Raw genomic sequence first — 14,328 nt, 5'->3', positions numbered from 1 at the left:
CACAGTCAGAAATTACAAAGTTTGAGAGTTTTGTAATCAGTCACCAATGAAGCCAAGCAGATATACAAGACTTCATGTGCCATGAAATGTAAATTGGAAGTTCTAATGCTAATCGTACAGTCCAATGCATGCATTTGAAAAGCCTTTGTAGAGAGTCTGAGACAGGTAAACCTTTGATAAATTATTCAATTTACTCTTTTAACAGAATGATTAGTTTAAAAAAATGTTGCCACAAGTTATCTTCTTCATAGACACCAAAATTGATTTCAGCATTATGCCTTTGAAACAGTTTCACTAATCATTGCCAATTAGAGAGTATATATGGCATTAATTCTATTTACATAACACAAATGACACTTACAAGTCCAATTTGTTAGTAGATGAGAGATGACAGAGTAATCAGTGATGGCGTATAAACGGGACAATAAGAGTTAATTTACAACAAACGTTATTTGCAAGGAATTAACCACACAGCTTCTACATCTCCAAAGGGAAGATTTATTTTCCTACACCCTGTAATAATTATGGCTGGGAATCAACAGTTGTGTGACTGCATGCAATTTCTTGGACTGCTGAATGAAATAGCCTGAAGCAGAGTAACCAGATTATCAAGTACATACACTACTACTGTTGAGCATCCTTCTAATTCATGTGATGGGTGCTTCATCAAAATAAATGCTCTTATTTGTATAGAGGGATAGTATTCCCACTTAGACAAATCAACTCACTGGAAAGATCTTTCAGAAACAACAGTGTCATAGATACTTCTGTGGGTTTTACCCACAAAAGCTCACAAATCTATTAGGTCATTAGTCTCTAAGGAGCCATAGGACTCCTTGTTATTTGTCAAGCCACAGACTAACACAGCTACCCCATGAGTATAGTATCCTAGATAGTACCTCAATACTGTATAATATTAAAATATGTTGACTGTATTAAAAAAAGTTGTGGCCTTTGGGTGTCTTTAATGTGTTTGAAGAAAAATGGGCATGGGGTGGAATGGAGAAAAGCAGCTTGCTGCTGTTACAGAACGTCCCTAATTAAGTGTGATTATCAGGAGCAGTTCAATACCATACATGAACAGGTTAATGATTTCAATATTTGATAAGAGCTTCTGTATGGAAAAAATTACTGTAAAATTAATGGAAAATAAGAATATTTCCACGGAATTTCTGAAACATTCTGCAAGACTTAATCAAGAATTGTACCCCTATCATAGAATTCCATGGGATGGTTCTAAAATCTATCAGTATAGGCAGCCCTACTAAATTTCTATACAACCTTTCTTTCCCTATTAAGTTCTATAAGGCTTCTCCATAAGGGTTGCAAGCCTTAAACTAGACATAACTGCTACATGAAGGCAAAGATGGATTTAAACTGCCTCCCCTGAGGAAGGACATTCAGAGGGCTGCAATCTATCATCTTTGGTACATCAACTAATGGTTTAGTAGTGCAGAACACAGACTAGGTAAGATTTGATACCTGGAAAACTTGTCTATCCTAGCTACAAAATCATGTTGTGGATAACGTGGTCTAGTGGTGACAATGAGGCACTGCATGACAGAATTCCTGGCCTCCCATCGTGGCTCGGCCCCTGATTTGCAATACGACCTTTGGCAAAGCCACCTAATCTTTTGGTTCACTTTACAAATGTTAAAATGAGATAATTACATACCACGGCTATGATTCAAGGTCTAAGCATTCAATCTTTCCAAAGCCCCTTTCTGAGCTTTGTTTGATAAGTGCAGGTATCATTATAGTCAGAAGGAAATGTTCCAGTTCAATTCAACAGGAGTTTTACCTTCCAAGAGTTGGATCTGGACCCTCGGCTGACACCATAAGAGACAAAGAACTATCATGTTTTGGCTATTTCTGTTTGAGCATTTACTATGTGTGTGTAATAAGGGAGCAAACTCAAAGGCCCTGCATAGGAATGTCAGGCTCTTCTCAGGGGTCTCTTTAGGTGTCAGAGCTAAATCCCAGCATTAAGATTGAGAATGGAATACTGCTGAGTCATGCTAGTAGAGATATCCTGTAAGCTCCAGCAGGTTTTAAAGGGGACAGAGAAAACTAGGACACAGGAGAACCTGGAGGGGAAAGAAAAAGTCTCAGAAACAAGCAGGCTTGGGGAGAAAGATAAGGCTGAGATCTGTCTCTGCTGTGTTCTTGTATTGAGTTCCCAAGAAAAAGGAAACCCCAGGGAAGAAAGGGTCCGAACAACACTACCTCAGCCGCCTTCAGAGCACAAAATTCAGAGATACCAGAAACCAAGACACTAAATATAAAAAAAACTATTAGGTCATGTAGTCTGGCTGTGCTGCAAGAGAGACGTCTCCCGTCTCCGACAGCACGAGTACAATTTTTATCCACTGAATTTAGTGGGAGGAAGAGTTACCAGCTTCTTTAGACAGGACTAATTTTAACATGTTAACCATACTGATGGGCCACATTTGCCTCTTCTGCTACTGCCAGGTACCTCCATAAAGTAAATCACATTGACTGTGTTTATTATAAGAACTAAATAATCAGCTGTGAACTTTCACTGACATAAATATTTTGCCATTAGTGATAACAAATAGCAATACTCTCCTAATTGTGACTGTAGCATTGGATTAGTCTGCTTTGCGAGTTAGGAGAAACTAAGGCCACCCTGAATCAAAGGACTAGACAATGGAGGGAGCTGACAATGAGGCACCAGGTTCATTCCTAAAAATCAGTGGTGGGGATGATTTATTCAACCAAACAAAATGAATTAAATGTGGTGTTTCTTTAATGGAAAGGAAAAGATTTTCACACAGTTTAAGGGTGCAACTGAATACCCCATCTGGCATGCAACTACAAATAAAGTAACGGAATGGTCTGTAGACCAGGACTGGTAACCACTGTATGCACTTATCTTATTTGCACTTACAATTACTCTACGGCTACGTCTACACGTGAAGCCAACATCGAAATAGCTTATTTCGATGTAGCAACATCGAAATAGGCTATTTCGATGAATAACGTCTACACGTCCTCCAGGGCTGGCAACGTCGACGTTCAACTTCGACGTTGCGCGGCACCACATCGAAATAGGCGCTGCGAGGGTACGTCTACACGCCAAAGTAGCACACATCAAAATAAGGGTGCCAGGCACAGCTGCAGACAGGGTCACAGGGCGGACTCAACAGCAAGCCGCTCCCTTAAAGGGCCCCTCCCAGACACAGTTGAACTAAACAACACAAGATCCACAGAGCTGACAACTGGTTGCAGACCCTGTGCCTGCAGCATGGATCCCCAGCTGCCGCAGAGGCAGCCAGAAGCCCTGGGCTAAGGGCTGCTGCCCATGGTGACCATAGAGCCCCGCAGGGGCTGGAGAGAGAGCATCTCTCAACCCCCCAGCTGATGGCCGCCATGGAGGACCTGGCAATTTCGACGTTGCGGGACACGGATCGTCTACACGGTCCCTACTTTGACGTTGAACGTCGAAGTAAGGCGCTATTCCGATCCCCTCATGAGGTTAGCGACTTCGACGTCTCGCCGCCTAACGTCGAAGTTAACTTCGAAATAGCGCCCGACGCGTGTAGCCGCGACGGGCGCTATTTCGAAGTTAGTGCCGCTACTTCGAAGTAGCGTGCACGTGTAGACACAGCTGTACATGTGCAGTTTATGTGCACAACTGCATAAATAAAAACTTTGAAAATTCAGCCAGGAGTTCTTCTCATCAACATCAGTAATAATCATCTGTAGTTAGAACTGAGTAAAATCTGGAATTTGAATCCTCCAGGAGATTCTCACATGAACAGTTTTTTATCCCAAATTGGGATTAAAAAATGAAATTTTTCACAGAGTGGAAATCCTGGAAAATGACAAGTTCGATAGGTCAAAAGTTTTCATGTTGATATTTCTGATCAAAAGGTTTTGACATTTCTAACACCAAAATGTTTTCATTTGTTGAAATAACCCAAAATGCCCTGTTTTGGGTTAGTTCAAAATTTAGCTGCATTTTTTTCATTGCTTTCTGAAAGCTTTAATGGAGGGGGGAAATCAGCAAAATTGAGGTTTTCCCAGAGAAAATTTTTGCACAATAAAAAACAGTATTTTTGCCAGAAGATCATTCTAATGGAAAACACCTGAGAAGTCTATCTGCAGTCATCGTCATTTATGCCAAAAATATTTGTTCAAATACAGCTCTGATGGAAGGGACACAGCCCCCTGAAACCACCAAAGTTGCATCACAGTGGAATTTGGCTCACTGAGTGTAAGATGGGCTTGCAACAGAATATTTTAAATTCCTCCCAGCAGGAAACAGACATGTGGTCTGTGTGTATCTCACACAGCACTGAACACACTGCTGGTTCTTAACCACAAAGATCCCATTTTTATAAACATGGCTACTCCCCTCTGGCACTAAGGTAAGGAAGGAGATTTCGGGAAGATCTAATTAAGATCTAATAAATTAGAGATGTTCTCCGCTGGTGAAGGAACGAAAGCAGAGTCTGAGAATCCACTAAGTGAATTTCTAAGTCGGGCTGTTCAAAGCACAGGAGACTTCGTAAAACATGGCAAACAGACACTGGGCAAATTGGAAGGATAAGGAAGGACGAAAATGTAGTGATGTGGAGAATGAAACCTTTACAGGAGAGATTTTCAGAGGTGCAATGGGAGTTGGTACCTACCAGCCCTTCGGGCTTTGAAAGTTTCACCCCTGAATATTTTGCACATCAGTAGCACCTGTCATCATCCTGAGGAACTCAGCATTAGCAGATTAACTTCACAATCACCTCCTGAGGCAGGCACTGTCATACAGATGTAAACACAGAGAATTCAAGGGACTTGCTCAGCAAGGAGTAGAACCAAGGAGTTTTGCTTTCCACTCCCCTGTTCTAACAGCTAACCCCATTCCCTCTGAACAGGATGAGTGCTTGCTGCAAACATGCAGGATTCAGATTGCAGGGACCAGCGCAAGCGAGGAAGGCATAGAGCAAAAGCAGCAGAGTAGGGCAGTTGCAACGCACTTCACTTACTGGTGCAGTTACAGATGCCCATCAGGTAGTTTTACATACAAGCAACTACGTGGATGTATTTACATGTTCAGTTGTAGTCATTTCAGACCCAAATTAGACATGCAATTGCATGGTTATTCTGACAAAACCATGGCTTATAATGTGAAAAGAGACCAAGTTAATAGCATGTGAGACCAAATAAAGGGCTCTAGTGAGGCAACAGAGAATATTTTTGTGCATGTCAGCTAAAACATTTCATTTTGATTTCAAACCTTTTTTTTTTAAATGTCCAAATTAGCTTAGATTTCAAACCAAAAACATGTTTCAACTGGAAAACTCCAAATGTTTTGTTACAACAAATGTCAAAACAAAGCCTTTTCTTTTTTTTTTTTTTTTTTAAAGTTAGGAGATTCACAGACCCTGTTTCACACTTTTGTTTTTCAAAATCTGGAGTTTTCAACCAAAAAGAATTTAATGAAAAAATTCCAGACCAGCTCATTTCTTGGGGTTGTAGTTCAGAGGAGCTCTGGGAACTGTAGGCATGGTAAGGTGCTCTGGGAAGCTTGTTGGTGAGGCACAGGACAGGCAGAAGAATACTGAAGGGAACAGAGCACAGTGTTGGCTCTCTCTGGGAAATGGGTTTAAGTGTGATTTAGAAAGAAAGAGCCTGGGAAGAGAACGAGAGCTACAACTGAAGGACTGGGAAATGTACCTGAAGAAGGAGGTGACGTTTGAGGCTAGAATAACCAGTAGCTAGGAGGAAATGCAGAGATGGCAGCAGCTGCTTATGTGTCTCCACCAAACTGGTATGGCAGAAGCACAGTGGCAAAATGGTTGTATGATCTGGCCCAAAGGAGGTGAATCTGTGCACCAAAGGGTGGAGGCTTTGGGCTGATGATAACTTTCTGATTACCTCAGAAGGAAGGGGAGGAGTTTACTTTACTTACATGCAGATTTAAGTTGACCTACACACAAGAGGGGAACCCAGGCAATAGCCACATTGTACACTGAAGAAGGAAAATGACAGCTACAAGCCTTCAGCTGAGCAAACCAAAATCAGACAGCCTTGCTTTGTGGAATGAGCTGACATATGATCCGGCAACCTGGCTTAGAGACAGGAGAAAATCAAATTATGGGAGTGAAAAGGGGAGAGTCTGATATACTGCTGACTGTTGGAAAAGGTGGTGAATTCATACAAAAGAAGTTAGAGAAACTGATGTTGTATGGGAGGTATAAGAATTTGAAGACATTTATAACAAGCAAAATGTTATAGAAGAAGCAACTGAGAAGCTTTTTTTTAATTATTATTTTTGTTGCTATCATAATAGTCATAAGGAAAGAAAAGAATTTATGGAGAAATCTCTTTAACCCCAATATAACACATTTGGGCTATGTCTACACGTGAAGCCTACATCAAAATAGCTTATTTCGATGTAGCAACATCGAAATAGGCTATTTCAATGAATAACGTCTACACGTCCTCCAGGGCTGGCAACGTCGATGTTCAACTTCGACGTTGCGCGGCACCACATCGAAATAGGCGCTGCGAGGGAACGTCTACACGCCAAAGTAGCACACATCGAAATAAGGGTGCCAGGCACAGCTGCAGACAGGGTCACAGGGCGGACTCAACAGCAAGCCGCTCCCTTAAAGGGCCCCTCCCAGACACAGTTGCACTAAACAACACAAGATCCACAGAGCTGACAACTGGTTGCAGACCCTGTGCCTGCAGCATGGATCCCCAGCTGCGGCAGCAGCAGCCAGAAGCCCTGGGCTAAGGGCTGCTGCCCACGGTGACCATAGAGCGTCTCTCAACCCCTCAGCTGATGGTCGCCATGGCGGACCCCGTTATTTCGAAGTTGCGGGACGCGCAACGACTACATGGTCCCTACTTCGACGTTGAACGTCGAAGTAGGGCGCTATTCCTATCCCCTCATGGGGTTAGCGACTTCGATGTCTCGCCGCCTAACGTCGAAGTTAACTTCGAAATAGCGCCCGGCGCGTGTAGCCGTGACGGGTGCTATTTCGAAGTTAGTGCCGCTACTTCGAAGTAGCGTGCACATGTAGACACGGCTTTGGAGATTAACAGCACAGAGAAATGGGTAGCTGTGGGTGCGGGGGGGAAAGAAAGCTGCTGTACCAGTGCTGGAAGCTGAGACAGGGAAATGCATTCAAATTTAGCCACACCAGAATGGGGAGATATATATTCCTAAATTAAAGCTAAAAGGAAAGGCAGAGTATCATATAGTCCTACATGACAAAGAGGATATGGAAGTTCCACTTGATATGACAATATGCAGAGAAGCTTTTTATCATTAAGGGGACTTGGGCAATTTTAACATGCTGCTCTAGTCTAGGTCTCCAGGGCATCAAAAATAAAATAAAAATCAGGTCATGCAGGAAAGTCTTTAAGAAGATCAGAAGTTTTTATTTTTTTCCCCAATGGGACACTACCTGCTCTTATGAAAACTAAGGAATGAGGACTTCTTTTTCTGAAGAGGCAAGCAGACTATTTGTTACAGAGTTATCTGGAAGGTCTAGATGGTCAGAGGATTTTCAGAACCTAATCTCTAGTAAATGAGCCAAGTACACTAACTAAACTTTACCTGATTTGTTTGATATTGTATTTATATGACGGGACCAAATACAAAGTCCTGCCATCCAGCCAATTTTATGGCTTGGCAGAATAAGACCCCAAGGTTGTGCCTACACTAGCATTCCTCTTTCGAAAGAGGTGTGCAAATGAGGGAAATCAACAATGCAAATGAGGTGTAGATTTACACATCTGGCACTTCATTTGCACATTCTTCTTTTGGAAGACGAAAAGCAGTGTAGACATGGCTTTTTCATAAGTAAACCTCATCTTCGAAAGAACCCTTCTTCCTTTTAAAAAAAAGGGGTTCTTTTGATATGCAAATGAGGTGATAGATATGTAAATCTGTACCTCATTTGCATTTTCAATTTCCCTCTTTTGCATGCCTCTTTCGAGAGAGGAATGCTAGTGTAGACATAGCCCAAGAGAATGACTATGGGGAAGAGGTCACTGAACTGGATTTAAACATCAAGACCTCAAAACCAGAGAATGGCCAGACTCCAAGGATGCCAAGATCTGACATACTCACGAGGTTCAAGTCCTAGAAAAGCAATATTCCCATTTGGCTATAGGAAGGCTGATTTTCCGTAAACTGCAAGATAAACCACCCTTTAAAAAAAGTCAGGGTGGAAGGAACCTGCTACTCAGTTTCACCCAGGTTAAATCCAAACAGAAGCAAGGGCAATAGAGGCCAATGTGGTTAAGTTAGGATGTAGTGGGCAATCCACTGTATAAGTAGAAGGCTTTTAAAAAATATAAACAAACTGGTAAGGAGGATTGGGAGATCTGTGAAAATAAGCTGGTATAAGCTTCAAGGATAATCAGAGGAACAGAAAGAAACACTGACTATAAGTGCAGTGAACATTTCAGCTAACAGTAAAGGGTTCTGCAAGTAGAATCAGAAGAAATTGATCCATTCAAGGAACCAGTAGGAACAAGAAGGAAAAGTAGTGGACTTTGATATACAGGTTTGTCTCTGGACTGGAGAGAGACCTAAGGCTCTGACCCTGTAAACACCTAGGAACGGGCTTAACTTTATGTTTGAAAACAGTCACGTTGAATACAATTGGACTAAACAATAGCTCTGTAGAACTACATACAAATCTATATACCTGTGTAGGTCTTTGTAGGATGGAAGCCTAATGTAGCAATTGTACTCCAGCCTTGCAGAGGAGGAGTACAGTGTGCATGGAAGAGTGGAAATGTACAGTATTTATAAATATACATCTCTCTTGCATTCATCAGCAGAGAACCTGGATGCTTTGGGGAGGAAAACAGCACCTCTTGAGGCAAAGAGTTAAGAAAAGGTAGTACAGGCTGAACCTCTCTTGTCTGGCACGCTTGGGACCTGACTGGTACCAGGCAAAAGAATTTGCCGGATGACAGGAGGTCAATATTGTTTAGTACATCATCAACACTTCTCCAGCTTACTGGGCTCTTAGAAGACATTTAGGGATAAATGACAGCTGAATAACAGGACAAAACACTAAGAGCCAGGAGTGGTGGCCATAAACAAACTATGGGGCCACAGGAAACTTGGCCACACACATGATAAATGGTCACCCGGCTAACTAAAATCATGACAGATTATGGATGGTGCCCGACGAGAGAGTTCCCTATTAGAAAGGTTCAACCTGTACACATTTCTCAAGTTTTAAAGAAAATGACATTCATCGTTAATAAGACATAAACTGCTCTTGTGAGAAGCTCTCTGACACTAGGTCCAATGTTTAGAGGCTCTCAGGAACCAATCTAACAATACTATTCGTTTTTTATTTAGCCAATATGCAGCATTGTACAAGACAAACAAGACGTTTGTTACCCTGAGGTGGTTGTAGCATAAAAGCCAATCAAAGATACAACAAAATGTATGGAGAAACTCAAGGAGATGTCAATGTAATGTTTATTTTTAGCTCATTCACGCAGTCTCACTCTTTCTTTTAAGAGCCCACTTCTGCCCTGATGTACCAACCTCTTTCTTTCGTGGTATCGGTACCAGTGTAGAACTGGGCCCAACATGTCTATTATATATACTGCAGCAAGTTATTATGAGTTATTAGGTTAAGTATGGTAGAGAAAATATTAGAATAGAAACAACTAGGAGAGATTTAGGGAGCCCACCTTGAAAAATTTAATCTGATTAGGACTCGTTCCTTATTGCCTGAGAGAGGGGAAAAAGCTGACAAAGGCACTGCATGTGTGGGCGAGGAGGAGGAGGGTTAACACTTTGGCGAAGGGCCACATTGGCTTATACAAAGGCTCATGGTGCAGAAGGTTTGAATTATTTTAAAAATTGGTTAAACAGGAAACTGCCACCAGCTCCTATCAGCGACATAGTTCACTGGAAAGAGCCTTCTAATGGGGAAAAGAGGAAGGAAAAGAGCAACTAGAACAGGGGAGAAGTGGGATCAAGAGGAGAAAATTAGAAAGAAGCTGTCTAAGTATTTCAGTCTGGCCCAGGTGCAAAGTGGGGAAGGGGAGGGGGAAGACAGAAAAGACAGGAGATGCTGGTTTGCACCAACTGAGGGACACTTGGGTGATAATTACCGGAATAAGTGACTATGGTTGCCTTTCTATGAGAAGGACAGGATGAGGTAGGAGAGTAGAACCAAATTCAGAGAATTCAGTCTTCAAGTGATGATAACTGGGCACAGCTATTTGATAATAGTGGGTCAGATCCCCAAATCCTCACTTAGTCCTTTCCATGGTCAGCAAAGACTACACTGTACAAACACAAGAGTCACAAGTGGAAGTGAGTGCAGAAATAGCCACAAGAAAAGAGGCAGAGGTTTCACGAGGCCTAGTGGCTTTTTTCTGCAGAAGTTAATCCTTAGTCGTACCTCTTTTCCATGCTTAGTTACAACACCAATGATCTGTGTATGGGAACTGCTGGAATATTTGAAGACAGACAAATGAACAGCACCACTTCAACTATAACAGTGGAACCTCACAATGGTAGCTTAACAAGAGAAAGGCCATAATGCCTTTGCATTTCACTCTAGATTACTCCAGCGCCTGCAATGCCGAACTCTCTTACTCTGAGAATTTTCTCAGAAGATAGACCTTGAGTGTATTTCACTTATAAATCACACAAGACACTTATTTGGCAAGAATGATCCCCTGTTCATAGACAATAAATTGTAAACTGCAACAGTCCCTAATGGATTTTGAGTCAGTGCCACAGACAGCTAAGCCCAAGGCCTGTGTTTCAGGATTCCATAACTGTGCCAAAATATGCTTATAAATTATTAACATCTTCAGCACAGTGTCATCTGTGCCATTTGAAATAAAAAAGGCATTCTGTGGCTCCGTCTGTCATAAAAAAAGTGATCGATTCATCAAAGCAACACACCTTTCCTTCTCCCTGCCAGAATAAATCACTGATCCCACACACTCTTCAAACTATCTTGCCAGAACTTCAAAGACACTTTTGTTCATACCCGAAATGCTGCAACAAAAACAAACTCCAAGTTTTCAAAATCAGAAACAAACAAGATGAAACATAAGCCACTTGCTACAGGTACAAAGATCCAGTTTGCATGTGGAAACGTAAATGAAGATGACACTGAGGAAAACAGCTCCACTTTCATTTTACTTTGTAGTGGTTTTGTAGGAGCATTGGACCCAGAAATTTCAACTTGTCAATCCTTTAAAGATCTTATCCCTTGTGTTTTCCACCTCTTTTAAGTTTATTTTTACCTCTACCGTTACAGAATAGCCAGGTTTGTTTGCGGATGTTTCATCGCTAATGAAAATGTGCAGCTGCGAGGACATTCACTAATGTGAAGCAGCTAATTAGCTGTCAACTATGACACTGATTTCTCAGAACTATGATATTCTTTTAAAATAGAACTGCTGGATCCAAGCACAACAGCTTCCAACCAAGCATCACATCACTGATGTATTAACATACAAGAAACTTGGATCGCATTGAATAGAGGGGAAAATTTACGTCTGTGAAAAGTGGGTAAGAAACAGATTTAAATCACTCTCTGAAGTAAAGTATTTCCTTGGGGTGTTTCAGTTTCATCCTAAATAGTTAAGATACCCATTTAAAGGCACCATTTACTAGCTTATTGCCAGCTGGTCAGAAATGATTCTGAATAGCCATACACTGAATGATACACACAATTATATTTTTACTAGCTGAACTCAAAAGGGCAAAACTCATAGGCAGGTTGGTATAGATCATTACAGCTGTGGACCAAGATTGGACATCTACTAGAGCAGTGCATCAAAACAAGACATAGGACAAGCAATAGATAAACCACAACTGCTTCTCAGAGAACTCACCAAACCCACCTTTAAAAAGCCCAATGCTTTTAATAAACTAGGGAGGTTACATTTCTCAGTGCAATTGTGCAGCAGTTCCCACCAGCCTCACAGGACTGCATGGCTGCTGGTGGTTATTTCCCTTTCCTCAACTCCTTCTTCTAGCCACAGATAATGAAGAGAAGCGCCTTGCTCTGCTTTGCATGCCAAGGGTAGAATGGGATGGGAGCCCTCCCCTTCTCCATCCCCCATAAACCTCATCCAAAGAACCAGAAAAGACCAGAGATTCCATGAAGCCCGCTAGAGACCTGGGTATGGTCAATCGTGGAGACATGAAAGGCCTCAGCCAACAGGGTGAGGGGCTCCCGTACAACTCTTCCGAGGCACATCCCAAGCAGCGCCCCTCACTTTGCTCATGGCAACTGCCTGCCCCAGCCCCGCTCCAGCCCCCACAGGCTCTACTGGCCGATGGCAACCCAGGAGCAGCGCCTGGAGAAGTTACCTTGGCGGCTACTGAAGAGTTGGGCTTCTCCAGAAGATCCCAGAGTTTCTTCCTCTTGTCGGCGCAGCAGGTGTTGTCAAATTCCTCCCCTTCCCTCTCCCGCAGCGTCTCGGCTTCTCTCTTGAGCTCCTCGTTCATCTGCTCTTTCTTCTGGTGGTACCTGGCCTGGCAGCAGGACTCTAGGTAGATCTCGTCAATGCCCCAGTAGTCCAGCTCTTGGCTGAAGGACAAGGCGCACATCTCCTCCATCATGTGCAGCTTGCCGGTGCGGTAGAAGTTCAGGATGGAGGTGAAGGCCCCCGGGTGCCGGTCGAAGAAATACTCGTTCTCCTCCAGGCTGTAGTCGTCGCAGATCTCCAGCAGGGCCTCGTGCGCGTTGCAGTCCCGCAGCTTGCCCAGCCTGGTGCGGGGCAGCCGGTCCAGCGTGCGCCACAGCACCTCGTGCGCCAGGCCGCCCACGTTGAGCTTCACCCGGCGGGAGCAGGCCTTGCTGCGGACGATCTCCATCGGCTCCGGGGGCAGCGAGGCGGAGGAGCGCGAGCCATGCTTGCTCAGCCCCGCCGGCATCGCGGCGGCTCCCGCGGGGCGCCCGGCGCTCACGCTTCCCAGCCGGCGGCCCTCACCTCTCCTCCCGCCCCTCCATGCCGCAGCGCTGCAAGAGACAAGGCGGAGGCGCGCGGGTCAGGGCGCGGGGCAGGCCCCGGGGCGCTGTTCCGCCTCGTGGTGCTGAAACCAGCCCGCGCCGGCAGGGACGCGAGGCACGGCCGGGCCGGGAGGCGGCCCCAGCCCCCGGCGCTGCGCGTTTGGGGGGGACCAGCCTGGCCGGGAGGCTCCGGGCGGAGGGAAGGGGCTCAGCGCGGCGTCGGCTCTGCCCCGAGAGCAGGGGAGGAACCGGCCTGAGCCAGAGCGGGGCCAGCCGCCCGCTCAACACCCCGCCCCGGCGGTAGGAGGCAGGAGCTGCTGTTTCTGCTCCGCCGGGCTCCCCGGGGAGCGGCGGCCGCCCTGGAGGCGGGTTGGGGGGGGAAGGGAACATGCAGCGCCGTGCACCCGGCGCCGGTTACTCCGCGCTCCGCCCGGGGGCTGCAGTTTGCTTTGCCGGTGGGGCGCTTCTTCCCCCCGCCCCCGGCTGCCATCGGTGAAGGCGGGGAAGGGGCTGGGAGCCGCGGGAGAAGCCACACACCGGCGGGTAGCCGGGCCCGGCTGCGACGCAGGCTGGGGGACGCGGTGGGTACGGCCCTGCCCAGCCGGGCTGCGGAGCGCCCCAAGGAGCCCGGCGGCTCTGCCGGAGCCAGGGCTGCGCCCCCCCGGGCAGGCACAGCCTGGGCCAAGGCGGGGCGGGGCGAGGGGGAGCCCCGGCACCGGGTAACTGCGCCCCGAGGCCAGGCAGGGCCCTGCCCCGGCTCGAGGCACTTGCAGGGCCGGGCCCCGCAAGCAGCCTCCCTGCACCCGCGGCGGGTTACGAAAGCAGCCGCGGCGCCGGGCACTGTTGCTTCCCCCCCGCGGCTCGGAGCACGCCCGGGGAGGAGGGGAAGCGGGGCGCGTTCGCCTCCCCGCAGGGCTCCCCGCGCCCCCGCCCTCCACCGAGCCAAGCCCGGGGCTGCCCCGGCCCGGGCGGTGACCTCTGGCCCCCCGCTCCCCTCCGCCCTACCTGGCTGGCCAAGGATCGCCGCAGAGCCGGGCTGCCTACATCCCGCCGCGCCGCGCCGCCCCTCTCCCGGCAGCCGCGGGCCGAGCGAGCCCACGAGCAGCCCAGGCAGCCCGAGCGCCTGCGAGCCGCAGCGGATTCCAGGCTCCAGTTGACAGCAGCTTCCCGCGGGCCTGCCCGCCGCCCCCGGCTCACTTCCAAGGTGGAGCCACCTGTCCCCGGCTGGGAGCCGCCGAGGGACGCGCCTGGCTCCTGGCGCTGGCTCTGAACGGAGATCAACAAGTCAGCGCTGCCCCTCCGGCTTTTCGGTCCCGGCGTCGTTAGGCAGCAA

At 46.4% G+C, this 14,328-nt stretch overlaps 1 protein-coding gene across 1 annotated transcript in view; it reads right to left on the bottom strand.

Moving 5' to 3' along the window:
• KCNB1 (potassium voltage-gated channel subfamily B member 1) overlaps window positions 1-14,111 on the bottom strand; it is a 215,522-nt gene extending 201,411 nt beyond the window's left edge. Inside the window, exons 1-2 of the mRNA XM_075011743.1 lie at window positions 14,001-14,111; window positions 12,353-13,004 (exon numbers count right to left, since the gene is read on the bottom strand). Coding sequence (XP_074867844.1) covers window positions 12,353-12,919 — 567 coding nt within the window. The 5' untranslated portion in view covers window positions 12,920-13,004; window positions 14,001-14,111. The remainder of the gene's footprint in view (window positions 1-12,352; window positions 13,005-14,000) is intronic.
• Between the last annotated feature and the right edge of the window lie 217 nt (window positions 14,112-14,328).

This window comes from Carettochelys insculpta, chromosome 17 (genome assembly GCF_033958435.1).
Source record: "Carettochelys insculpta isolate YL-2023 chromosome 17, ASM3395843v1, whole genome shotgun sequence".
NCBI classification, from domain to species: domain Eukaryota; kingdom Metazoa; phylum Chordata; order Testudines; family Carettochelyidae; genus Carettochelys; species Carettochelys insculpta.
This window is presented reverse-complemented; position numbering and strand designations above follow the sequence as displayed.